General features: G+C 32.3%; 5 protein-coding genes across 7 annotated transcripts in view; 2 read left to right on the top strand and 3 right to left on the bottom strand.

Moving 5' to 3' along the window:
- The window catches only part of LOC113403934 (bifunctional glutamate/proline--tRNA ligase), a 114,636-nt gene that overhangs the window by 28,960 nt on the left and 57,753 nt on the right, over positions 1-27,923 (bottom strand). The window lies entirely within an intron of this gene.
- On the top strand, positions 4-7,665 carry LOC113403932 (potassium channel subfamily K member 9). 2 transcript variants are annotated; one of them, XM_026644596.2, is made up of 8 exons: positions 4-474; positions 631-848; positions 1,681-1,855; positions 2,608-2,714; positions 4,276-4,394; positions 5,463-5,574; positions 6,439-6,459; positions 7,235-7,665. In XM_026644596.2, the coding sequence occupies exons 1-8, from the start codon at positions 348-350 to the stop codon at positions 7,364-7,366; spliced, it is 1,011 nt and encodes a 336-aa protein (XP_026500381.1). In that variant the 5' UTR covers positions 4-347; the 3' UTR covers positions 7,367-7,665. The 2 variants fall into 2 exon arrangements, with proteins under 2 accessions (XP_026500381.1, XP_026500382.1); XM_026644597.2 differs by lacking the exon at positions 6,439-6,459 and having other exon boundaries at positions 7,235-7,664.
- LOC113403933 (uncharacterized) lies at positions 10,542-11,259 on the top strand. The gene is made up of 3 exons (XM_064217919.1): positions 10,542-10,689; positions 10,892-10,895; positions 10,943-11,259. The coding sequence occupies exons 1-3, from the start codon at positions 10,581-10,583 to the stop codon at positions 11,055-11,057; spliced, it is 228 nt and encodes a 75-aa protein (XP_064073989.1). The 5' UTR covers positions 10,542-10,580; the 3' UTR covers positions 11,058-11,259.
- Rab1 lies at positions 11,556-17,016 on the bottom strand. Of its 2 annotated transcripts, none has more exons than XM_026644589.2 (5): positions 16,788-17,016; positions 16,065-16,329; positions 15,186-15,317; positions 13,630-13,844; positions 11,556-13,018 (listed from the first exon to the last, which is right to left on the bottom strand). In XM_026644589.2, exons 1-4 carry the CDS (start codon positions 16,799-16,801, stop codon positions 13,644-13,646), a joined length of 612 nt encoding a protein of 203 aa, XP_026500374.1. In that variant the 5' UTR covers positions 16,802-17,016; the 3' UTR covers positions 11,556-13,018; positions 13,630-13,643. The 2 variants fall into 2 exon arrangements, with proteins under 2 accessions (XP_026500374.1, XP_064073884.1); XM_064217814.1 differs by having other exon boundaries at positions 11,556-12,994; positions 13,607-13,844.
- LOC113403926 (uncharacterized) lies at positions 18,080-26,169 on the bottom strand. Its single transcript, XM_026644591.2, has 7 exons — positions 25,892-26,169; positions 22,078-25,678; positions 21,567-21,758; positions 20,621-20,740; positions 19,395-19,652; positions 18,643-18,831; positions 18,080-18,275 (listed from the first exon to the last, which is right to left on the bottom strand). Exons 1-7 carry the CDS (start codon positions 26,014-26,016, stop codon positions 18,198-18,200), a joined length of 4,563 nt encoding a protein of 1,520 aa, XP_026500376.2. The 5' UTR covers positions 26,017-26,169; the 3' UTR covers positions 18,080-18,197.

Below are 27,923 nucleotides of genomic sequence, written 5' to 3' on the forward strand. Positions count from 1 at the left end.
CCTATACAAATTTTATTGTTTTGATTTTGGTAAATTTTATAGTTAATACTCTTCGTTTAAAAGTACTATTCTTTTTAATATATTTCAAAAATAATTCCAATGAAAGTGTATTGTTTTCAATACGGTTAGAAACTAACTTGCATTCTAAGCGAAGTGGTGTAGTAATCATTAAATTGGTAGGTAGTCGAACTGGGGTATTTTTAATACAATTTATCATTTAGAACTAAATGTTAAAAAGAGTGGTAAAACAAGTAATACTCTATATTCTATTGTAAAATGTAAATAAATTGAAGAAACAAATAGTATAAAAATTTAGATCTCATAGGCTCATTGAACAATAAACGATCATGAAACGACAAAATGTGCGAACTCTTTCGTTGGTTGTATGTACATTTACATATCTTCTAATTGGAGCAGCAGTGTTTGATGCATTAGAGTCTGATACTGAGAGCAAAAGATGGGAAGTACTATCAGGTAAATATATATTATGCTCATTATTATTTATTAAAAGATAGTGTCTTTATTTTGTTATTTGGCTGTATTTTAAGCATAATAAGCAAAATGTTTAAAACAAAAAAAAAAACTAACTCAGTTTCTTTCAGTAGTAAATCATAGTTATGTTTATTATAGATATGAAAAATGGTCTCGTCCGAAAATATAATATAACACCTGAAGATTATCACATGATAGAAATAGTTATCATAGAGAACAAACCTCACAAGGCTGGACCTCAGTGGAAGTTTGCCGGTGCCTTTTATTTTGCTACAGTAGTCCTTGCTATGATTGGCTATGGACATTCAACACCAGTTACAGTGGGGGGAAAGGCATTTTGTATGGCATATGCAATGGTAAGATTAATATATAATTTACTTATAAAGATATTATATATGCAATCATTTTCGTATAGTGACCACACACCCATCACATATTCTTTCTCCAAGTACCACATTCCACTGATTGTTGGGTTCCTGTTTGAAGGGTGAATAAGCCAATCTAACAAGGGCTATAACATCTTAGTTCTCAAGGTTGATGGTGTTTTGGCAATATTGGTTATTTTTCTCACAGTGCCATATCTATACCTATAGATAAATAAATGAGCCCATATGCAATTCTGCTAATATACTTTGTATTAAAAATGGTGTGCAATTTACACACGGCATAATATAATGATTCAAAGAAGTTTCACTTTAAATTTTTTTATAGTTGATTAAATATGTGTTTGATTACTTTTAGCCATGTTAAACAATTTTTAAATTTTTATGGCATATATAGTCAGATAGTCAAATGACAACAGTGATGGTAAGTTGTCATAAATTTGAGCCTTTTTTTTTTTTTGTTATTCCTTACATCTCTAGTGATGTTATGTCCCTTATGCCTGCAGTTACACTGGCTCATCCTTCGAACTGCGACACACTGGAATACCATTGTAAGGTATTGCAGCTTGGGAGTAGAATATTTTATGAGTGGGTGGTACCTACCCAGATAGGCTTGTACAAAACCTGACCACCAAGTAAAATAAAGTTAATTAACTATTTTTTTGTTGGGTTCAGCTTAAGGATTTAATTTCGATTTCATTGATATTTAACATTGTTCATTTTTTATTTGAATGTACAAGAACTATATTTTTTAGTTTGATTTAATTATTTTGGGAAATGATTAACTCTTAGTTTTTTATTTCAGGTAGGTATACCACTGGGTTTAGTTATGTTTCAAAGTATTGGTGAGCGTCTAAATAAATTTGCCTCGGTCGTCATTCGGCGTGCTAAATGTTATCTGCGCTGCAACACCACCGAGGCTACAGAGATGAATCTTATGTTCGCAACGGGTATGCTTTCATCCATCATCATAACAACAGGTAAGTCTTGTCATAATGTTCAACTCAATCACTAAAATTGACTTTGAAACTTTGAAAATTGCAGTTTCAGGTGTCAGTAAATAATGAATTATTCAATTAGTTACTTTGTTAAATTATAGCATGTAATTATGAATATTGGCGAAATAATGTGACATCTTGGCACAAATAAAACTATGCTAAAGTTTTTTTTTATATTGGTATGAATAATGTTAAATATGGCCAAAATTACAATAAAATTCGGAAAGGAAAGATAAGATTTGCGGATTTTCCTGTCAAAGATGAAAGAGGGTTGAAGAATGCAGTAGAATGTAGCATGTTGCTAGCGATTATGATTTGATGACATGAATTTAATGAAAATACTGATTTGTTTTATGATATATAAAAGCCACAGACTGTTAATGTCTCACTGCTGGGCTAGGTTCTTCTCTCGCGGAGAAAATTTGAAGCTCATTCATGCTGTTTTTCTGAATCACCAAGCTCAAAATTAATTATAAACATAAATTAAGCACTTTATTAAGGAACAGTGGTGCTTGTCCATCGGTTTTAATCCGAAATTATCGGTTAAGATTGACGTTTTAACTATTGAATCATCAAAGCACTTATAAATCTGAGATATACATGTTACAGATTTTTATGATAAAGAAACATCCATATTAAAAAAAAACTGACCTCATAGACATAAAACAGACACTTTATATATAAATAGTTCACATTTTAAAAGTAATTTCGAATGACTTCCGTGTGTCTCGTAGGGGCTGCGGTGTTTTCTCGCTACGAGGGGTGGAGCTACTTCGACAGTTTCTACTATTGCTTCGTAACGCTGACAACTATAGGCTTTGGGGATTATGTGGCGTTACAGGTATAATGTTTCAAATGCATTCTTTATTTGAAAGTAATGTAACAGTAAATGCCCCACTGATGGGCTAAAGGCTCTCCGTTTTGAGAAGTTTAAGAGCCAATCCAACTACGCTGCTTGAATGCGGATCGGTGGATACACATGTGGTTGATTTACACCCCACGCATAGTTTTGCTCACGGTGTTTTTCTTCACCGCCGAATTATTATAAACACAAATTAAAAGTTGAAAATTTTAACAGTACGTCCTGATCTATATTTAAGTATTCTAAACAATAGGCCACCTTCTCGGCTTTCATCTTCATGGTAATGACTATTAATATTTTTATTAGTTTTAAAATAGTTTACTTCAACGTAAGGAAACTACTAAGTTTTACACAAAATGCGATTCCTAATTTTTGAACTTTATACTATTTAGTCTCTACAACGCGTCGGTCAATAATCGAAATCATTTGTTTTTTATTTAAAAAAATATGTAGGCAGTCGAGCCAATGGCCACCTGATGCTAAGTAATCACCAACAACAAGTGGACAATGATGGGAACTAAGATGTAATCTCCCTTGTGAAAAAGAACTAAATATAACCGTATCTTAACTGAAATATGTTATGTATTTATTGTTTAAGTTATTTGTAATAAATATTTTACAAATCTATTATCAATGACAAAAAATCTTTAGGTATTGCTTTCATCTAGACTTATTTTATAACCCGTCTTTGTCGCAAACATTTATCAGATATTTCGATCGCTTTACAGTGATACGAAGTATTCATGTTTTGTAATAGTGTTTTAAATTTAATTTTACAATGATATTGATACATGGACGGGCGAATTGGTCACCGGATAGCTATATAGCGGTCACCGTCCGTCATAGACATTGACGTATTGCTCATATACAGCGCCAATGTGCCACCACCCTTGGGAACTAGCATGTTTTATTGTCTTGTGCCTGTTATTGCTTCATTACTACTCAATTGACGATATCCGTGGTCGAGTAGTGTGTACACCGGTTTTCATAGGTACGCCACGCCTAGGTCCCGGGTTCGATTCCCCGTCGAGTCGATGTAGAAAAAGCTCATTAGTTGTTTATATTGTCTTGGGTCTGGGTGCTTGTGATACCGTTGTTACTTCTGATTTTCCATAACACAAGTGCTTTAGGTACTTACATTGGGATCAGAGTAAGTATGTGATGTTGGCCAATATTTATTTATTTATTTATCACTTTTCAAACCGGAACACAATAATACTAAGTATTGTTGTTTGATGGTATAATATGTGATGAGTCTGGGGTTACTAGTCAGACGGGCTTCTACACAGCCCTACCACAAAGTAATAATATCTTTCGTACTAAAATAATTATGCACATTCGTCATAGATATTATTTTATATGAGTTATACCCGCACATACCTAATACCTACCACCAAGTGTAATTACAGGCACAAGAGACATAACATGTTAGAATGTAAGAAGTGACTTATACGTGGGCGAAATAGTTGTAAGTTTAAAAAAATGAAATTAGTCGTCTATGGTGTTCTTTTTTTTAAATTATACAGTTTCGATATTACAGAACGATCAAGCGTTGACAAGCAAACCAGGCTACGTGGCGTTGAGTCTCGTGTTCATATTGTTCGGGCTGGCGGTGGTCGCGGCGAGCATCAATCTGCTGGTGTTGCGATTTATGACCATGTAAGTAAGATTAATTCCATGGGAAGTTGACAGAGACCTATGTTCTTAATAGTCAGACTCTTAGCCCAGGGCGCAGGGAGTGCAATGAACCCAGGCGCTGTGTATTAGGGGCCCCTCGCCGATGATGGTCAAGTTCTCATAAAAATATTATTCGGGAGGGATGATAGATTTCGGGAAGCCTGCACCCGGGCCGTTCTTATGCTTAAGATGGGGCTGTTAATAGGGATGATCGGATTCGATGAGTTTTTAGTTTAGCTTATATGGGCCATATTAAATAAAAATCGACTTCAATAGCATGTAGCAATATTATACCAGTCGCTGTTGATTTGCTGGTATTTATCGAAGAGTTCCATTATTTGTTTCAGAAACTCGATTAATCTTTACGAAATTAAAATAGTACTAGATTAGGATAGATTCTATCCTATTATATCTTATTTATCCGATAGAACATACATACGTAAAAAAGTATAAACATCTAAGGCTGCGATACATTCATAATACACTGCGTTACACCATTATAGGCATTTATAAAATTAGCATTTACGATACAATTATATACATACGTACATAAAACTCCGTGACCTCAGAAAGTTTTTTGTCAAGTACACTTATTTAGGGAATCATTCAAATATTACAATATATTTTTGGTGGTATAAGAAATCGCCGAAAGTTTTCTTACGTACCACTGCATAATTTATTAGCAATAACCTCTTTCGTTTATCGAAATTGTCTATTAAATTTTCTTCTTGAGGATGACCGGGTGTCAAAACAGGCAGCGTTGCGAAAAATGGATAACGATGAAGTTAATATAATTTCTTATTTATTTATTTGCTATAGGAAATCTAACAGTTACGATACACACATTAAAATACCAATAAAAATAAAATCCAAAACCAATCAAGTCTTAACAAATATTTTTGTTAACAAATATTTTAAATATGTAAAATATAATTCTCAACAGAGCAGCTTGTTGAGACATTAACATCTAAAACAATAAATTAATTAAAATTTAATTAATATAATAAAAAATAATTAAGAAATTAAATAAATAGTAATAATTTACGACAGGCAAGCGGAGGAGAACGCTCGTGACGAAGACAAGGATGGCTCTAGAATAATGTTGCCAATAGACGGACACCCGCTGGCGGGCCGACAGCGCTCTCACGAGGACCAGGCTTCCGTAAGTCACGTTCATATTCAAATTATATTAAAGCTCAGGGAATCGCGATTTTTAATGATAAATTACATTACAAAACTTCTCAGATGATTGCACACCTTGGTAGAGCAGGCCAACTTAAATAAAAAAAAGTTTATTACTGTGATGAATTAAATAAAAAACAACAAAATATTTAAGAATCTGTAGATTTTTGACAATCAAGCAAGTGTAGCGATTTGAACGATATCTTATATATTAATAGCGTAAGCCCATTTTTGTCTCAGTAATTATGGGAAGATGGCTGCATATAATAAATCGGTTATAGTCACATTTTGAAGAGCTCCAACTGTAGATGTGCAGAAAATTAAAGAGAATTATCTTTCGATTGAAATTTACTAAATTGTTAAGATTTAACAAATAATTAATTTTAGAGAGCGGAAAAACGTTATTACAGCCGTATAAGAAAAAAAATGGAAACGTAAACATTCTAACTCAACTTACGCATACTGTATGATATTAAAAATTTAATTTAAATGAGGTTTCATCATTTTGGCGCCAAATGTAATTGAGTGACTTACAGTTAACAATGAAATTAAGGGCGACCTTCTAGTATTGAATAAGGATCCTTGACTTGAATTTATGTCTGGACAATTGATTCCTAACGCGCTGTATCGCAACCGAGTTGTGCAATTTAAGAAACGAATATAATTATATTCATACAGCAAGCTTTTCCTTAATTTATACATTTATAAAACAGCATATTTGATTTATTTTATTTAGATGTACTGTATACATATTAAATGTGATTAAAATTCGGGAAGTTTATGTCGTTGTCTCTTATTTCTTTTGTGTTTACTGAATTTTGATTGTCTTGTTTAATTTTTGAAGGTACTTAGCCTTGAAGTCACAGTATGTAAAGACCCCCAATACATTATAACACTAAGTTGGTATAGCCTTTTTCAATCACAGGAGGAGTAAAAACAAATGAATTTTGACATTGAATCGACGCGATCAAAATGGCGTCCTGTCGTTGGTTTTTGTCGGAGAAATTGCTAGTTATTGCAGTAGTTAGTTTTATATTATAAATAAAATTATATCAAGTGGGAACTGTTTGTTGTGTAAGTGTATAGCGGGGCATGTAATATGTAAATCAAAGATTTGTTTATCTTTACTCCTTCTCCGATTGGTATAGGGTATAGAATGCATATAACATGATTACTTTTCATACATAACACTTCAGACTCGCTGGACTGATTTTCAATGATTGTCAGTAGACAGTACTTTTCTTTTTTTTTTAATCTTTCTAATCTCTAATTGGTGTATTCTGTTTTGATTGAGTTTTGTAGTTCTGTGTGCCTGCATGTTCTTAGTTCCAGGCAGGAACACAATCAAAATTTCAGTATTACAATTTGCTTTCTGTGGTTTTTTTTTTGTTTGTAACTTTTTTATTTTGTGTGTGCTACATCCCAGTAAAATGTATGATGTGCGAGGGACGAAAAGTACATGCTAATTCAGCACGTAATAACTTATTGATTTCCTGCCTGAATTTGAACCCGTGACTTTCACTAAATACCACGTGTTTCATCCACTTGGTCATCTTGGTTCGTTTCATTAAAACCTACATTTCATATAACCTTATCATAAAATACTCTAGTAGAACTATATTATGTGGTAAACGATTCAGGTATGTTCGTGCAACTGTCTCGGTAACAAGCAGTGCGAGGGCGGAGCCCTACTGCCGGCCTCTCGACCGCTGCGAGCGCTGAAGAAGCGCGCCTCGCTCGCTCCTGAACTTGTCGAACGAGCTTCGGTTTAATTTATAGGACTTTAATTTGATTATCCCATCAATGCCAACTTTGTTGTCAGTCTCGAGTCCATTCCAGGAGTCGAATTCCTAGGGGACATAATACTCGCACCTCATTGGTTGAAATAATTTGGATACTAGATTTACGTTACATTAATTAACCAATGGGTGCACAAATCCTTTGGAAATTCTTTTCGTGGAATGGAATTTAATCTAATTTGACAGGATGAAATCTCAACGAGTATTCATGCCTGATATTTATTTATAAAATATTTGGTAAGTGTATGAGCTAGTATATAAGTGAGAATTGAAGATTTATTGTTTTTTTTTTTTTTACTTTAAACCTTCGCGATGTATGTTATCCTTTTTTTATATTATACTCTGACTGTACTCAATTAATGTCAGCTGGTGACCACGACTGGTGCAACTTTGTCGAAATTAAAGGAAGTAAGCGTGTAAATGTCCCGCTGCTCTCCTTTTGAGGACAAGGTTACTCCTACGTTGACGCCAGTGGATCTAATGTGGCAGATTCATACAGATCTGTGGAAAGGTCGGGCAAAATAATAGAGAACGGTTTGAAAGCGATCGGATACACAAATATTATATATATTAAATAGTACATTTGTTTTATATTCTTTATTTATTTATTCGAAAATATTTTTTAACTAATGATTTTATAGCTACAATCTAATTTTTTTTTATTCTATTATATTTTTGTTGAGCATGTACCATATGCTCAAATTATAAAAATAACAAGTGATATGGAGCGCACAGAACATTACAGTAGAGCAACAAAAGCGGATACACAATCAAAAGCGAATACAAATTCCCGGTAGCTATGTATTGTATGAAGTAATTAATAATTTCTTAACGCGTCAATAACATAAGAATTAGTGACATTACTTTTGGCGTATTAACAAACGACGCGTCGTTTCGCACGACCGCAAGTTTGTATTCGCTTTCTCTGCTTCACTGTCATGTTCTACGAGCTCTACTGACCTTTGTTTTTATTTTATAATCTGAGCATATATATATATTACAACAATACAATTGAGAAAATATGTATATATATTTGTGAGTTTTTGTAGATTTAAAATTATTAGTTTAAAAATACTTTAGAATTTAAATCAAATGTATGTTCATAATGTTGTAGCTACATTTTTAGCAAGTTTGATATTCTAATAGCTGGTACATGATATTAAAAATGTTGTTTTCTTTTTCTAACATTTTTGTTAAGATTAAAATAAAGAAATACCAATATGAAATTTTAAGGGTGTATTCCATGTGATGCATTTCTTCTTCCATGATGTTTTCATATTATTAGGGTTAACACGCGCGCCAAATATACTTGTTGCCAAAAAACTTGTTTATTATTAAGGAAGACATAGAATAATGAATATACATTTTTAAATGGAAATAATTAGTTGTACGAATATAAGGAAAATATCAATTTTCCTTTAATGTGTGTGCTATAAGTAAAGTTTTATACATTTCGTGCGGGTAAAACCGCATTTGAATAAAATTGATTGACTTGACTAAACTAAAAAAAAAAAGATTTAGTCAAACATAAATTTGGCGCCTTAAATTACTTCCCGCGATTACTGTGTATCTGACATGACACCTTTGAAGAAAAATGTAAACAATAATAAGGTTGCTTACCACAAATCGACACAAAAGTGGCACAGCCGATTGCCAAAGACAGTGCCAAATAGAAATAAACATTAATTAACTTATTATGTATTTAATAAATAATTGTAATGTTCACATTTTACCTTAGATTATTGTAATATTAGCATTTTACTCGTAAGAAACAAAACGCACTTAATTCATACAAATGTACTTGTATTATTTTTTATCTGTGATATTATTTGATCTCATTTTTTCTCAATTAAGTTTTTTTTTATTGGTGTATTAATTTGTATATTTTTTGTGCCAAAACTTTATGTACAATTAAATGTTTTAAAAAGTTTTCGATTTTTTTTATCTCAAGGATAAGTACCTGATCCTTTAGAGGTCTTTGACCCCCTTCCAAATATTGGGCAAAAGTACTTCGTCCTCCTTCAAAAATAAGTCATTGAGTTTATTACACCAAGCTGATCCAGTGTTGGGTGATACAGTAGGCAGAATTTAAACTGTTAGATGCGGGTTCGTCATGATGTTATCCTTAAACGCCGAATACGAGATGAATTATTGTAACCAAATAAGTGTACACTTGTACAAATATGTACAATTCGGGTAATTGGCGCTTGCCCGTATTTGACTCGACGATTTTCGGTTAAGATTCACATGCTCTGGAACATGAGAGCATGCATTGGAACATATTGGAGCTTTGGGATAATAAATAGATAGGGTTTTAAACTTTCTCAGTAGATATAATATTTCTCAAGAGTTATATAGAGAGGCTTTGACAAATTCCTCTTGATATGTCATACCTTACAAATAGAAGATATTTAATATTATCTCACGTTAAGAACATTCAAGTAATTATCTCGTGACAATGACCTATAATTACCAAAGTATTTTTTTTTTATATATGTATAAGATATGGGAAACTATATAAGAAAACGATTACAAAATTATTTAACATTCCAGACCATGTTATTACAAAGGATATTGTTCTGTTATTTATATTTAATTTTTTTCTTGTCTATTTCGTTCGGTTTGTTTTTACCTTCCCATGATACTGGTTTAAATGGACTGAAAAAGGCACCAAGATGTAAGTACCTTGTTGTAATTTCATATTTTGAAGTTGTCGGAATTACTTTTTTCAATGGCAACCTTTTATTCAATATCAATGTTGTCAATCTAAAAATAAATACTTTCAATTATTCTAACAGAAATATTACGAATTTGTGTTATTTAAAATATCAGATCGCTGTTGCTGGCATTCAAAAGCTATTGATTCTGAGCCTCTGTTCAATCATATTGGATTGCCGACTAATCAGACTATACGAATGAGGGAATAGTTTGTGCACTTGTGAAATATAAGATATGGGTTGACTAATCTTGAAATTGGTTTTTGTAATAACACACACAACAATTAATAAATTTGTTAATGTATTTATTTTAATGCTCTAGTAAAAAGAAACAGGGACCAGGATAAATCGAGTACATCTTTTAATTTTTTACGCTAAGTTATGTAGTTTATAGGCTAGATAGGTAGTGTCTATCAATAGTCCCATTCAATATTTATCTTTTGGTACTAAATCTATGACATTTAGGGAATATGCCGTGGTTAGGAGTGGGACTGTGGTGCAATGGCTGTCCACCGCTAGGCTGCGAAGACGACGAGGCGATAATCCATGGTTACTGCTGTGGATGTGCTTATGGCTTGGGTAAAATTATTCTACCAGATCACTTTAATAAAGTTTATTTTAAAATTAACTACAAATAATTAAGACGAGACTATTGTCATCCCTTTATTTTTTACATACTTATATAGTTAGCAATATTATTATTAATAAATTTAAAAAATCTTAATATTACCTACACAGTAATTAATTGTAATATTTTTACACTGTATATAGCTAACATCAGTTCAGTATTTGTATATTCTGAGTTAGTAATTATTTTTTAAAGCTTAATAAGATATATATTTTTTACAGATAAGTTACCAGTTATATGTCCAGAATTCCTTCAGTGTCCGTTGAACTTACATGGGCTGTGTCATGACTACGAATATATGATGAGGTGTTGTTGTTAAGTGTTTCGAAAAAATATTAACGCTATTGCTAGTGTTGAGCGTCAAGTGTGGGACACTCGCGCCCGCTAATTTTACTCTTGCTGGCCCTTAAATTATTGACACGTGCTTTAAATAACACATATCGAAACAATTGCGAAAAATACGAAAGCGTCTTTGTTTATTTGCTTCGATTTCAAGTCTTAACTACTTAATTGATCATCATGAAATTTTGTACATATAATCATTGTAAATCTTACACCTGCTCCCACTCGGACACAAATGACAACTAAAACAGACTGGTCCCAAATATAAAAAAAATATATAATTTCGAAACTTTAAGGTGTACTTATGTAAAACAATAAAAGGAAGAGAAAACCTGAGTTTAACGTCCAAAATTTACTTATTTTATATTGAGACAGATTACGACAATTTCTTATAAAGAAAAGACTACTAAAATTTATATTTTACATTGTTGTCTTATTTCATCTGTAAGGATATATTAGGATTAAATAAAACATCTTTAAATAGCATACTGTTTTAATTTCTAAGAAACCCTCATACAGAATTACAGTGGGTTAGCGGATCGATTAAGTAAACTTAACTCTTCACATAATAGTACAAAAATAACGACATACTTGAGTAAGTTCTATAATAAGTTGGAAACAATAAAATAATTTATTAGCTTAATGTCTTAAATATCAATCTCATTAATATAATATAATCATTGCTTAATACTTAATAAGAGATGTAAGGCTTGGAACACATTATAAGACCACTAACATTTTTTTAGAAATTTTTAAAGGTAAAGAGTAATTAGATATGCACTCATTTTATATCTTTGCATGCTGACTGCTAGTTGTGCAGGGAGAGCACAATATATTTTATTTTAAATAAATTACTGAATTATCGATTAATGTTTTTTTTTTAAATAGCCTGAGCGGACCTCCAATATGTTTCAACCTTAGCATTTTACATCACTTGATCAATATTTAAAACACTTAGCGATATATTTTTAAAAATTTACACATTATTCCAGTGATATCAGTATATGAATATGTCTTTTAATTAATACTATGTTCCCGCTTGAATGTAATCGATGGCTACGTAAGTTTACTATACATCTGTCTAATTTCCCTAAGGCAAAGTTGCTATATCTACAATTTTGTGTTAAAATATACTAAGTGTTTTTTAAATGAGAATATCTAACACAAAATTTCGAAAACAGCACAACCCCAGTACGCATCGCGATTGATAAATATATTAATATGGAATAACACCCAGTGCAGACAATATTAAAATATTAGTACCTCTGTGAAGTTCAGAATTAAAAACGCAAGAAAAAGCAGATTAAATAAAATTATCCTATTTTCTTAATGGACAACTTCCGAGGGACTATGAGTTAGATTTACACGAGATACATGACATTGTATTCACTCATGATATTTGTATTACAGCACGGGGGCAGCTCAACCGGTCGCTTAGCCAGATAAACTATGTGCACTGTGCTAACTATTTCTGCGAGATATTGTAAATAATTAATAATTAATCTAACCAGTTGAGCTATCCTTAAGTATATATCTTACGACAGTACAAGGCTTTCGTCTCAAACTTGATAATACAAAACACACTATATACTTTATTCCCTCTGACCGTGTTCATATCAATTTTAATCTGCATCATATTTTGGAATACAGCACGAAATTAACCTACAATATTCATTATATATAAACATGTATAAACATACACCCATGCATTTCACCTCGTTCCGTTAACTAACGATATATCGGACAATAGCAACTTAAAAGGAGTCAGCTTACGACGTAACAATACGAGACCAACGGCACTCGGAACTATATATAATTTTTATTTATTATTTATAATTAATTATAAGGATGCGATCATGAATTTTTTGTGGTAATTGCATTTCAACAGCTGGGTGTAGCGACCCGCGCTCGCCTCTCGACCTGCAACTTGCCGCCACCCTGCGAACACACGAGACGTTATGTAGCTGTGGACTGTACACTTGTACAGTGTAATCAACACATATTTTTTTTTTATATTAGCCACTACAAATCGCCTCAGCAAAGTCATTTTCAAATCCTAAAATACTTATTTATAATTCATTTCATGCTTGGTAAGAAACACTGTAAATAAACCTGCACTGGACTGCACTGGAGCTTGATGAAATAGACTCCAAACCTCCTTAACAGAGGATTTCAAACGAGCAGTTAGATATGTATAGGCTGTTACTATATATTACATGCTTATTAATTTGTAGTTGTATGTGATTTTTCAGAAGGCAATATCTGCTACGTCTTTATGTAGTGTATAGTATAGTTATATATTATATTATTCACTCATGAAGATGCGTCCCCCGTTACATTATCAGCGGGCATTAGTTGAGTGATGCTCGTGCTGACAAGGTATCGTAGTGTGCGTGAGATCAATGAGGAAAGACAGCGTGAAAAAAAAATACAAATGAGATTATAATATTAATATTATAATTTATCGCTGAGGGCCTCGCCTATGTGAGTGAATAGCTATAAAGGGTATTTGTTTACAATATCGACTGCCATGTCGATGTGGTGCGTACCGTGAGTGGCGCGTTCAGCAGCAGGAGGACTTGCCGGTGTCGATGGGGCGGCCCTGGTCGATCTTGACGGCGGCGCCCTGCGGCGCGGCGCCGGCCGAGGGCGGGCCCACGCGCGACTTGATCTCCGCCGCCATCGTCATGAACGCTTGTTCCACGTTCGTCGAGTTCTTCGCCGACGTCTCGAGGAACGGTATGCCCAGCTGCTCCGCGTATTGCTGGGGATAATTCATTTCTACGTTAATATATTTTTTTAACAGAAAATTTTGCATTTTCGCAGTCCTTTTATTGCTAGTGCGCTAACTGTATCTAATGGGACCTCCTATTTGATGTTTGTAGAGATAAGGCATTCCAGTTTGTATAGTAGATTATCATATGATGATAATAAGTAGCCGGTTTCGACCCAAAAGTATTACAATTAATTTACATAGTAATACCTTATTAATGACTAAAACCTACAATTATTCAGTATCAATAAAGCGAAATAATTGATATAAACAGAATGGCCTTGAAATGGGTTAAAAGATTATTGGAAGTTAAATCTACCTAACTACATTGGAAATGTAAGCAAGGGGATTATCATACTCTCCTAATACTTATATAAATAAATCAGTTTACAAAAAATAATCTGTATCCTTCCACCTTTAACTGTTCACAGAACATGTAATTTATGCAGCTTTTACAAAGACCGTTATCTTGTTATATATATGTTATATGTTATACTATATGTTATACGTTGGTAATCCATAGCCAATTATCAACAAAATTTTGAAAACAAATGAACCAAGACAATATAGTTCAGAAAAACATGTAATGAGACATAAATAACAATTAATCAAACAATGAGAAAATTATAAATTAATTTGAGATATGGTAACCTACGATAAATCAAGTAATAAATATTTTACTGCAATAAATTAAATGTATTTATATTAATAATGAACTCTTGTTATAACAATGAGACTAATTTTAATTAATACACAAAATAATATAAGACTGAATCATGCATTTTCTTATCTTATATATGAACTCAAATACAAGATGCATAGTTCATTTATTCCTTACTATATCTTACTAAGATTTAAAATTTTATATACTTTATGATATAAGTATAATTTGAATTATATGCAATAATTAATAAATAACATGATATTCATTTCGTTTTTAATGAAAATAATTTTAGTATGTACAATTCTGTATAAGAATTGTTTCCTAACTTTCATTATACTAATCCCTTATAAGTGACTTTTTTTTTAAAGTATTACTAGAAAATTGCCCTGATGATATGTGGTCACCATTGCTCATAGATACGAGCAATGTAAGGAATATTAATAATTCTCTACATTCTTAATGAACCACCTACCATGGGAACTAAGATGTTATGTCCCTAGAGTCAGTGTAACACTGACTCCTTTAAACCAGAACACAATAATACAAAATATTACTAAGGCGAATGTCTGATAAGTAGGTGGTATCTATCCACAGATCAGATGGACACATAAAAACATATAAGCCAATCAGTGGTTTGTTATGTTTATAAAATAAAATATACAACTCACCTTAGCTGTAGTATAGTCTACAACTTTCTTTGTAGTGAGGTCACACTTATTGCCAACGAGCAGTTTGTTCACATTATCACATGCATAACGGTCAATCTCCTCCAACCACTGTTTCACATTGCTGAACGAGTCCTAGTAAAAAAATATTAAACTTGAGTAATTCATCTTAATTATTATAAATTGACACTAAATTCTGCACTAACAATATATAATTACCTTACATTTCTTAAGTAGACAAACTAAGCTAAATAAATGGATAGTTTCAGTTGATAAAATTGTTAATTATCATTTAACAAATATATAATCAACAATCATTGCCTAATTAGCATGATCATGTGTGTCAGTAGTTTTATGACTCACTACAAGTTATAAATCCTTACTTAGGACACTTCTGCTAATTTGGCAAGGAGCCAAGTAAAGAAGTCAGTATTTGAATTTCATGAGATGTATTTGAATGAGATATTAAAATAATTGTATTAGCTATTATAGTTATGAGTTATTTGTCATTGTGATTATTATCATAGTCGATATATTTTTTAATAGATTTTTTTAAGCTTTGTTTGGGTGATTTTATAATGATAAAAATGTCTGGCATTGAGTAATTCTTTAGATGTTTGAATCAAGGTTATTTATATAGACTATATTGAAAGTTGATCCTACAATTACATGTCAATAAATATCAGCTTAAAATTGTTGTTAAAACAATTTTATAAAGAAAGCATAACACTTAACTTCAGATATTAATACATATTTTACATTAATCACATACATATCATATATTATAATTTTGTTTAAGTTTACTCTGTAATGTTTTATTTCTGATATTATTAGAATATATGAACTTGATTTAATATTACTTTGTTTATATTAGACAATTACCTGGTCTGTGCAATCATAAACAATGATGATCCCGTGTGCTCCTCTATAGTATGATGAAGTAATTGTTCTAAACCTCTCTTGTCCTGCTGTGTCCCATATTTGTAACTTTATTGTCTTTCCATCTAAATCTAGGGTTCTAATTTTGAAGTCCACTCCAATAGTACTGATGTAGCTTTCTGTGTAGGTGTCATCTGCGAATCTGAGTAGAAGACAGGACTTTCCCACACCAGAGTCACCAATCAAGAGAAGTTTGAACAAGTAATCGCTGAAAACAATGATACGTACTTTTATTGCACCTGCGAGAGAACAACGTCAATAAAATACCAAACGATAAACACGCACAGAGATCTGCGACCTCGTCAGGGAGGCGTATCTTTGTCTCGGGACACAAAGAAAATGTAACGCGTTACACTTTGGAACGATTATTTGCTTAATTAAATATTGTTAGTCGAGAGAAGTGAAAAGTAAAAAAAACATTTGTACACCCTTCACACAGGTTTTCATGATTACGTTTCGATTTTGTTGGTACTATGAACGTAATGAGTCACCATTACTTTTTTTATTGTAAAATAATAGTAGCGATTGATACACTTTATTTCAGGCTTTGGTACGGATGTTGTTATGGGCAGGAAATAAGTTTAGATTTCTCTAAATTCACATGCTAAGATTGAAACGAAATTTTGCCCATCCTTGTTTCACATATCACAGTAAAAAAATACTTACTATTCTGGATTCATTTTGTACTATAATTTTATTTAACTCAAAATGATGATACACCAGTGTATATTGAATATTAAGTTCTTTGTTTCGAATATAGTAGAGCGCAAAACAAAAAATATAATATTATACGTAGAATAATGGCCGCCGACACTGAGACACCCACACTGACGTAAGTCAGAAATTCACTTTAGGGCAGGAGTGCCACTTGGCAAAAATAAATTACGTTCTGAAATAATAATACAGATGATCATATAAAAATGTTTAAGTGTTCCAACATTACAATTAAAGATTTCAGTTTCGTTTCCGTATTTATTAATATTAAAAAAATTAAATTTAGATATTTATTTGTATTTAGAAAATAAATTTTTAGTTTAATTGTTTTTGTTTTAAATACGGATTTTATGGATGACCAATTTTATTAGGATATGGTATAGGCATATATAGGTACTCCTTAAATTTAATATAAAAAAAATAATTATTCTAATACTTAAGTCTTAAATTAAGTTGGTTTGTTGAACATTATGCTAACCCGTCTGAGTAGTTAACACCTATTTATCACATATTTTACCGCTATACAGCAACACAAAACAAGTATTTTATGTATTCCTATTTGAAGAGAGGCAAAGTACTGGCAAGGGAAATCTTAGTTCCCAAGATAGGTGGCGCATTGGCGATGTAAAAGATGATTTATATTTGTTATACCTATGTGCGGTGATGGTCACTTACCATTTGCTCTTCCGTATGCCTATTTTATATAAAAAATAATATATTATACGACGTATTAAAAATTAATAAAATAAAATCAAGGAAATATTATGATCTTGTTGTTACATGCGCTTTAGAATAAAAATAATCTGTAATCCACGGTTTGGATATTTTTGTTTAGTATATAATTTTGAATATAGTCTTTTGTTGACGGTCTCGTTAATTTTGGGGCTACTATGTTAGGCCGTAGATCACGAGGTTCAGAGTTCAAACCTGGGTGGGGGGGCAATATAAATGAGTCGAGTAATTCTTAGTAGCAGTCCAGTGGCTGTAAAGTGGCTGTTTTTACACTTCCACGACTCAGGAAGCACACCGCTGTTGGGTCTGTGTCTCTTCTTTTTCCACAGTAGTCCCATTGGATGTACTTATGTTTGCACATACACACCCACGATAACATGTGCTAATTGTGCTAAACAGAGAATGCTCACGGGGGGCGAAATTGCGTCCATTATTCCTATTATCTAAAGAATATATTTTATATGAGAATATATTCTGATTTTGGCTTCAAATAATGATAAAAACAAATAAAATTAATAACCCATTTAAACTCTTTTATTTTAAGTATATACACTGTTATAGCTAAAAAAATTATGAATATATGTAACTACAAAACAAAATGGTGCGTTATCTACACAAATTGGTAGAAAATTAAAGTATCATTTCTTGTAATATACAAAGTGGTATTTTCCATATGTACAAACTTCTGTCTTTGTAGCCGGCAATTATCTGTAACAAAAAAAGGTATTAAAATTAACATTTAAGTTTGTTTCTTAATTTTTTATTATACATATAAATAATGTATAATATTGTATACTGAAGTGATAATCGTCCATATATACATAGTCTTGTGAAATATAGACCTTTAAGATAGACATATTTTATTACATAGATAGACGTATCTTAGGAAATAAAAGATACTCTTCAAGTTCTCAACCAATCACTACAATAAATTACAGTAAATCAAGGAGTTGGCTTCCGTAAGGGTTTTCTTACAATGTAAAAAAACCCCCACCGCCAAACAATTAGGATGAAGTCACTTGAATTATGAAAAATAATTATTTTCAATTACATTAAATTATGATTTGAGACTTACTTTACTGCCAACTACAGCGAGTGACAGAAGCATTAAGCTGGGTCCTCGTATCTGAGCGAAGGGTTGTCCTTCCCCTTCGCGGTACACGTACACGCAGCCGTCGTAGCAGCCCGCGAACAGGAGGCCGCCAGTGGCTCGTAAGCACACAGCACCCTTTCCGCCTTCGTGAGTACCGACATGGCCGCCACTCTATTGATGAAATGATTAAATAATCTCAAAAATATAATAAATAATTTTGTTAATGTAGATTTTTTCTTAAATAGGCATTTGTATGCAAGAAACTCAGTTTTGACATCTAATTTTATTTTAATAATAACTAATAAATGGATTTGTTACTTTGTATAATTAAATATTGTGTATTAAATATATATCTTTAAATTTATTTATAATTTGCTCTACCCACGTTGCATTACAATTATGAGGTTCTTGAAAAGCTACTCCTAGAAGGAACTCCTATATGTATAAACCCCTCTAAACCAACTACGATTCTTAAATATTATGTCCCTAGTTCAAGTACATAATTTACTAACGATTACAAAACTATGATATATATACAGTCCAGAACCTTATTATGATGTGAAACATCTATACATCTATCTTCCTATGCTGTCATATCATTAGTATATTGCCATATAAATTATTTTAACTACAGGGTATTTATTATTTCAATACCATCAATTTCGATGATTCACATCTACAGAGTATTCTATGACAGCAACACTTATAATAAATAACAATGATTAAAAACTTACCGTATAATCAAAAACATGTATCTGATGACTACTGGTCCCACAATAAACTTTCCCATCCTCGTAAAGCAAGCTGTAGACGGTCATTTTGGGACCATCCAGCGTTCTCAGCAGCAGGCCAGTTTGTGCATCCTTTATTGTTACATTTTCAGATCTTGCCGCTACCAAAAGAACCTTACGCGGACCTTCCTTCATCGCTCGTAAGGCCAATATGGATTGGTCTGAGAACTTTACCGAGCTCACTGGTATAAGCATATTGTTCTGAAATTAAAATTACCAATATAACAGTTGTTCCTTATTTAAATGCTTTTTTTTAATTTGTTTTTATGATATATGTTGTTGGGCATATGGACCACTCGATGGTGTGTGGTCACCATTGAACATAGACAGTGGCACCACAAAAAAAATTAACCAATCCTTACATTGCCAATGTGCCCTCCTTGATAACTAATATGTAATGTCCCTTGTACCTATAGTTAAACTGGCTCACTCACAATTACTACTTGAATACAACAATACTAAGTACTTTGTGCAAGCCCGGTCTAGGTACCAGAGAGGCTTGCACAAAGCCCTACCACTAAATAAATTTTTCGCCAATATAATAAACGAATCGTGGAAATTTAGGTTACAAATATCTTAAATTTTAAAGCATAATGCATAAATCTCTCTCTGCTCTCAAAATTTTAGCTTATTCGCAAAACAATGAACACAAAAGCGGTAGTGGCATAGATTTGCCAATGTAACCAATGTGATCTGATCCAAGGTATTTATTGCGAAGAGGGACATTTTATATTTAGCATTGGGGTTGAGGGTCGACATGGCTAGTTATGCCACTGAATAGCTACTGTACTATAAAGTGAGCCTGAGCCAAATATTTGCCTTATTTCACTAGATTTGCGATTTGTAACTAAAAAAAACCAGTACACAAAAACACCAATTTGGTTATTTGCCATATTTGTCTAAATTGTGTAAATGTAACCAAATAGGTTCATTAAACAATATTTCATGTAGAAACACAGATCTAAAGTGTAGTACAGTTGTATGATCTTGATAATCACTTTTGCGACATCCATAATCACAATTTAAAACCTCAGAAATGTGCTGCTTCTTCTGGTATAAGGTTTATTATTGGTAATTAAATTACTATGGATGGATTTGGCTGATTAGCTTAAAACTGTACAAATGATACGGTACTGATAAATATATAGCTTTCAAGAAATTATGCTTACTTTGCACTCAAACTGCAGCACAAAACCAGTTCTTGTACCAACAAACACTGTGTCCCACGCCCGATCTATTGTTTGAATTGGGCTTAAGACATTGCACTCGGGCCCCTTTTCTAGACCAGTCTGAAAAAAAAAGGAAATACCTTTTAGTTAAGGAGGACATATATGAAAATTACTGAGATTTGAGTGTTATTTTAATGAAGAATTTTTCAAATATTGTCGAAAGTTCTTTACTTTTTTTAAACTTGGTAACAAGTAAAAGTCGCTTAGGGCTAAATCTTATTTATGTAAACAGAGAATTTTTTTTTTCGAAACCAATGTTTTCTTTCGAAAGAACAAACTTTTGTAGATTTCTTTTGTCTTTTATGTTTTGTTTCAGTCTTGATTATATAAAACCGGGGAGGGTTCAGGGTATATAAAACCGGTGAGGGTTCAGGGTATATAAAACCGGTGAGGGTTCAGGGTTGCTGCACCCCCTTCGTGCCTTCGATTTCTTAAAACACTAGGGGTAAGATCGATCATATGAGTCAGAGTTAACAGAGTCGAGTTTGTGACAATTTTACGCAATAAAATGTATAAATCTGAGCCATAAATATTTTTATTTACATGTAAGTCCATATTCAATGAACGGAAGATGATTTGGCTGACTGTCATTGAGGCCGCTGGTTGAACAGCACCGTTTAGTAAAGTGGCTAAGCGTTTAATTGGATGGCTAATTTAACCAGTTGAAGTTTGACGGTACCAAGGAAGTATTCCTACTTCCTCTCTACTCTTCTAGCGTGCGGACTTTTAAACCTTCCCGTATTTTGTATAAGAAGACTTCTGATTTCACAACTTTTAACATCGACTACACTATATAATATTTGATAGAATGCCATTTTTTTAATATATTAATAATAGATTTTAATACAATATAATAAATTTTAAGAAAAGTAAATGCTGATTGTACCTCAAGGTCGTAGTAACGTATTCTGGAATCCAAGGAACCTGTATATACGGTGGTTCCATATTTCTCCTTAACAATGGTCAGACACGTCACTGCAAGGTTCGAGCCTCGCAAAGTCGTTATAAGTTGTCCCTCATGGTTGAAATAGTAAACATTACCATCCAGACTTGCAGCTAGGAAATTGTTTTCAACACACTGCAAAAAATATTAAATTGTTCTTATTAACCGACATTATGTATGGAAGAAGAAGACATGCTGCGCCGACCCCAAGTAAATTGGGACAAGGGCAGGAGGATGATGATGATGATTGACTATAATTATACTTTCGAAGGGTCAAAGCGTAACAGACCGACAGAGTTACTTGTACATCGATTTATTTCAAATATATTTTACATGTTATAATAAATTGTAATTGAATTACTAACACACTTAGACTATTGAGGTTTATTGAGTTTTTTTATCTCTTCGTGTGATATGACCCTAAGACTTAATATTTAACTATTATAAGACCTACCTCAATTGCAAGAACAGCATCGCCGTTGCCCGTTACGATAACAGAGTCACGACGTAGATTCTCATCAGCTGAATAATCATACATTTTGCATTCCCCTCCTTGACACATGGCAGGTGTTGTGACATCCTCCATTGATGACTGACTATTATCTAATATGATTTCTTCACAGATTGGCACTGATACATTTTCAACTATTTCTTTATCATCCATACATTTTACTTCACAATTATCACCAACAACTATGTCTTCAGATACATCTAACATATCAATCTGTATATGATTTACAACTGATTCTTCAACAATATTACCTTCAAGGTGAACTATTTCCCTTTGATCCATCTCATTAAATAAATCTTCAGTGATAATCTCGTATGAAATTTCAGGTTCTGGATGTTGTGGTGGTTTAAGGTACTGACTGACATCAGCCCGTACTAAAACTACGGAACATTCTTTCATTTCAATTCTAGGTAAGTTAGACTTTACGTTTTTAGGCCTTCCAAACTTTTTGGACTTGGCTGTTTGCCTTGTTTTATGTGTCTTACTTCTTGCTGTTTGCGGAACTTCTAGATCTTCTAAAGATATGATGTCTTCCAGGGGCCTTTCATCTGTAATAATTTGTTCTATCAGAGATATGTTCGGTGATTTAGCCTTTTTATTTCTTCTTTTACCAACTGTTGTTGGACTCTCCGACTGGATAGAATCTTGGTAAGATGTTTTACGGCGTCTATTTCTTTTTTCAACTTTTGGAGTATCAATTTGATCTTCTTCCACAGTATCCAGTGCTATTTGTTCAAGTTCTTCAACAGGTATATTTGTAAAGTCTTCAACTATTGAATCTTCAGTTAAAACTTCATCTGTTGTACAAATTTCTTCACCATCAAAGTGGTCTACGTTTAATACTGTCATGCCCAATGTTTGCAAGGACTTTGTACTAGAATCCTTGGTTTCAATTGAATTATATAGTTTAAATTTTTCTTGTAACAAAACTTGTATCTCTAAATCAATTTCTTTCATTCTTTCAAATGCATCAGTTGCTTTAATTCCGGATCTCTCAGGAAGTATGAAATCGGTTTGTATTGCTTTAACAGCAAACTTTTTGATATCTGTTTGAGTTTCTTTTGCATGTAGCTTCTTAATTACTTGTACAGCAACATGCCTCTTAATTAGTTGGCGGGAAATTGGTCCCTTTGTTTTAGCACCATTTTCAATGTTAAGTTTAGGCACAACTGGAGTATGAGCAGTATTTCTATGAGCGTGATGAACATTAACTTTACGTGGCTGCTCAGTAAACATATCTATGGTCTTTAGTGTGGCTTTTGCCTCTGCTTTATTTAGAGCCTGACTGTTATTACTCAAGTTGTTTTCATTTGGGCTTATTACTTGACTTGATGTTGAGTCCTTTCGGACTTTGACATCTTTTTCATTTTTTTTTGGTGTTTCTTTTCTTTTAACATGTTTTTCTGTGTAGTTTTTATCATTTGGCCCGACTTTTTTGTTTTCTTTCATTGTAGTTTTATTTTCTTCTTTAGAAAAAAATAAATTAAATATTGACTTTGGAGTTTCACAATTATCTGACGTCTTTGAAGCACAATCATTAACATTTATTATAATATTTTTGTTCAAAATTTGCTTATTTGATTCCGATTGACATGATTCAACTTTCTTTCGTTTTTCTTTACGGTGCGATGGTCTCTGGTCTATTGACCTTTTGCGGGAATTAGAGGACATTGCAGATTTTAAAACAGGGGTAGGATGGTCGATGTTTTCATTTTCTTTAGTCATTTCTTTTGATTCGTGTTTATGTTTTTCATAATTACTTTCATTAGCACAGCTAACTAGATGTATGTTTTTTTCATGCACACAAATATTATTATTGGAATTTTCTTGTTTAGATTGAAAATTGTCACTTGCTCTTAACTCTTGAGACTCACAAGTTTTATTTAATGTTTGTGTGAAGTTAAACATATCTTGCAATTGATTGCTTACACCTTCTGTTAAGGAATCTAAATTTTTCTCTGGTGTTTTAGATTCAATTTCTGTTTTAATTGTGATTAAATTTGCATTGTATGAGTTTCTGACATTTGTAGGATTTGACATATCATCTTGTTCTATAAAATCAGGATCCACAGCAACATGATATTGTTTATCTAATTCAGCAAATGGATCATCTTCTTCAGAAATATGTTCAGTGCTTGTATCAAAAAGTTGTTGCATTGCATCAGGCCTGTTTTCCTCATCAGTTGATTTATCAGATACAGATTGATTATAAAAATAATTATCTGAGGTTGTACACATTTCCTCATTTACATTGTAACTTTTCCTTCTTGGGCGTCTCTCAAAAAGTGGTTTAGATTCTGTATATTGAACTTTATTATCTCCATAAGCTTTGTAATTATTGTCATTACAGTTGTCAATGTCTTCCTGAGCAAAGTCCTCATAAGAAACTTCATTATTAGGATATTTGTTAAAGAAATGCTGTTCATTTTGTTGAGTATAAGTATTATCATCTTCAACAACATCATAGTTTTGTCCATATTCAGCTATCTCTAGCACTTTACTTAGCTCAGCCAAAACAAGAGGCTTAATATCTTCAAGTAGTACAGTATCTTGAGGATCTAGAATACACTGCATTTGTTTCATAAATGTGTCTTCATATATTGTATTATTATCATTTTGCATAAATTCGGCACTTGAACTACAGAGGGATTTTTCTGCAGCAGATCTCATGTGCCTGTTGAAACTATTCTGAGACTCGGTTATGAGACTGCTGATGGCATATTCAAATTTTGTTGAGGAATTAGGATTGTCCATAAGTTTATGAATTTTTCCTTTGTCCATCTTAAATAGTTGATGAACAATTTTATTTTTAATTTTTGCACAGTTTGATTTATCACTGGTCTTCTGCCTTTGATATTTTTTTTTAATTGGTGGGTCTTGTTGGTTGCTTATTAAAGTATTTGATTTTTCTCCTTGTCTTTGATTGATCTCAACATTACCACTGTTTTCATTATTGTCAAAATTTTCAGATGAATGTGGTTGCTCATTACGATTCAGCAACCTCTTTCTAATTAAATCAACTGTATCAACAACTGACCTACTAAAGGTGTGGGAATTATCAATAGCTGAAAAAAAATGAGTAGGGTTGCTGCCGTAGTGGTCAGATGCAGGAGGACGATGGCCTGTGTATTCTGCAGAAAGCTTTGTATTTTCACCGGATTCTGTAACTTGATTTTTAATATTGGCTTGCTGCAAATTACTTTCCGTTGGCCAGGGAGTTGATAATGGTTGAACAAAAGAATCTCTCATTTGGTGAATTTGACGATGATCCACATCTCCCATACTATTTATATGAAAATTATCAACCCGTATATCTTTATAAAAGGATGTAGTTTCTTTATATGTACTTTTTTTATTATCATTATTATGTCTTCCTTGTTGTAGCATTGGTAGAATCTGTCTCTCACCATGTTGATGTGATCTATGATATCCACTACTGCGTCGGGATCTGTGCCATTCTGTGTGTTCAGAGGAACTTCTATCAGATTTTTCTGAGCGAGAAAGGAATTGTGGTCGCATTGACCTTGAGCTCGGTGGCGGGAATCTGAAATATTTTCAATAACTTTCATGTTTAAACTTTATTTAAGTAACAATGAACCATGTAAAGATTTCGTTTGTATTTTGTTTGTGACAAAATAAACCTTAGAAGGTACTTCATATTTTTTTTTTAAATTGAAGGTAAGCAGTTTACTATGTGTAGCATTTAAGGAGCTACCAATCATAAATAATGTAAAGAATGTAATTCATAATATGGTACCTTGGTGGATCCAGTAAGCCATAACTTCTCGAGGATCTAAAATGCGGATTGCCGCCGTTCCGAGGTCTATAATGCCTCGGATTTTCGTTGCGCCATCCGCCTATACCATTATGACCTCGTCGCATGATGTCACTATTACTTCATAATACAACACAATTATATGAATTATATAAATAGTTTTTCACCTTTAGTATATACAATATTTATTTCTAATGTTTTTACTAAATCTCATTGCTACAAAACAAACAAGTTAGATCAATTTACTTTTGTACTCTGTTTGACGTTTGAACAGATAAATAAGTAGTAAATGTCAAAACATTTATCGTATTTAATATAAATATATTTTTTAATAATTATATCTAAAATAAATATTACATAAAAAACTCATAGAATTAATGTATATATATATATATTGTATTATTTTAGATCATTAAAGCATTTAAACAAGAATTTTGAGAGTGGAACGTAGCTTGTTTTTTTAAATTATTTTTTTGTTTTAAAAACGAAATTAAAATAAAGTTATATTATTTTATATTTTTACATAAAATATTAATTTATTTATTATAGATAAACTATTTTAGAAGTAGGTCAATCTTATGTTATTTATTTTAGCTCAGGCTCACGCCTCACGGACAGTGACTTAGTGACAGATGTTCTCTTTGAGTTTTTGTTTACTCTTTGAGTAAATGAGAAGTGAAACTGATACTCATTGTACTTTTGAAATAACGTAAACATATTATTAAAGGTAATAATTGGTAATAATTAAGAGTTGAATTAACTGACGATTAATTTTTATTTCTGAGTACATACTTTCTTATATCAATTTGACAGAATTGACTATCCATATTAAAGGGAAAAAACTGACTATGACGATGTGAACAGTGTATTATTATAGATACACGATTGGTTTACAGTAAATAATTTAGTTTTGATGCGCAAAAACAAAAATGTGTAGAATATGCCTTACCAAAAGATAGAAAGCAAAATTATAATGTCTTGATGTAGCCGACACTACGGTGTTTTTAGGAATAGCATTGGATACCAAACTTCAGTGGAGTCCTCATTTATCGTCCCTGACAGGAAGACTCAGCTCCGCAGCATATGCGGTTATAAAAGTTAGACAACTAACTGATATTGATACCGCTCGTTTAGAATATTTTGGTTAATTCATAGTATTATGCAGAATATATCATATAATTGTATTTGGCTAACATAATTTTGTATTTTAAATGTTGAAAAAGAGTAACTACTGAGTTTCTTGCCGGTTCTTCTCGGTAGAATCTATATTCCGCACCTGTGGTAGCTTCACTTATATAATATAGTTTGTAAAATGACGATTCTAAAGTGCTTGTAAAAGCCTACATGAATAAAGTATATTTTGATTTGAAAGTAGGTATTAGTATGTAACCACTATATTTTGTTAAATATATCAGTTTAAAAAAATTATAATTTTTGTTATCTCATAGTTTGGTTCGTTCTTCATAACATCGTAGAAGCGTATTCTTAAGTATAAATTTGTATACTGGAAAATTATTACTATTTTTTACTTTTTTTTTCCTTTTTGTGTATGGATGGACAGTCTCCTCATTTTCATTTAGTTTAATCTAAGCAGTTTGTATACTTATCAAATTATTAATTAAAAAATAATCCTGAACTGTTGCAGTTTGAGTCAGTCAGTGCCTATTTTTAAAATTCTCTTAAACGGAAAATCTCTTTTAGACATGAATCTAAATCTCTATCAAATAGTTTTTCTCCATGCTTCTGCTACCTAAACTTTGGAGGCACGTGGCCTCTTATTCCCCAAGGCCATAGGCCGTGGCTACTTCACCAACAAATTACGCTGCATCTAATTACTTTTTCTTTTTAAGAAGGGCAAATGAGTCACCTGACCATAGAATATTGATAGAGCGTAAATTGGTCGTATTGGTCTAGGCGTCAACCATTGTGAGAGGTTATTTCCCTTGAGCTGTTTGCCAACATTGACTGACTCACTATTCCTTATATTATATGATAAAATAGATGTTGTGTAAGT

Source organism: Vanessa tameamea, chromosome 19 (assembly GCF_037043105.1).
Source record: "Vanessa tameamea isolate UH-Manoa-2023 chromosome 19, ilVanTame1 primary haplotype, whole genome shotgun sequence".
Lineage (NCBI taxonomy): Eukaryota > Metazoa > Arthropoda > Insecta > Lepidoptera > Nymphalidae > Vanessa > Vanessa tameamea.

Bases quoted from the DNA above. Each gene is read 5' to 3' on its own strand.
- LOC113403932 (XM_026644596.2), top strand. From the start codon at position 348: ATGAAACGACAAAATGTGCGAACTCTTTCGTTGGTTGTATGTACATTT. The intron at 2,715-4,275 runs GTATAATGTTTC...TCGATATTACAG, and splicing joins GGGATTATGTGGCGTTACAG to AACGATCAAGCGTTGACAAG. The intron at 4,395-5,462 runs GTAAGTAAGATT...AATTTACGACAG, and splicing joins GTGTTGCGATTTATGACCAT to GCAAGCGGAGGAGAACGCTC.
- LOC113403926 (XM_026644591.2), bottom strand. From the start codon at position 26,016: ATGCGACGAGGTCATAATGGTATAGGCGGATGGCGCAACGAAAATCCG. The intron at 25,679-25,891 runs GTACCATATTAT...AAAATATTTCAG, and splicing joins GGCTTACTGGATCCACCAAG to ATTCCCGCCACCGAGCTCAA. The intron at 19,653-20,620 runs GTAAGCATAATT...TTTTAATTTCAG, and splicing joins TGCTGCAGTTTGAGTGCAAA to AACAATATGCTTATACCAGT.
- Rab1 (XM_026644589.2), bottom strand. The intron at 15,318-16,064 runs GTAATTGTCTAA...TTTTTTTACTAG, and splicing joins TTTATGATTGCACAGACCAG to GACTCGTTCAGCAATGTGAA. The intron at 13,845-15,185 runs GTGAGTTGTATA...AATTATCCCCAG, and splicing joins TAGACTATACTACAGCTAAG to CAATACGCGGAGCAGCTGGG.
- LOC113403933 (XM_064217919.1), top strand. From the start codon at position 10,581: ATGCCGTGGTTAGGAGTGGGACTGTGGTGCAATGGCTGTCCACCGCTA.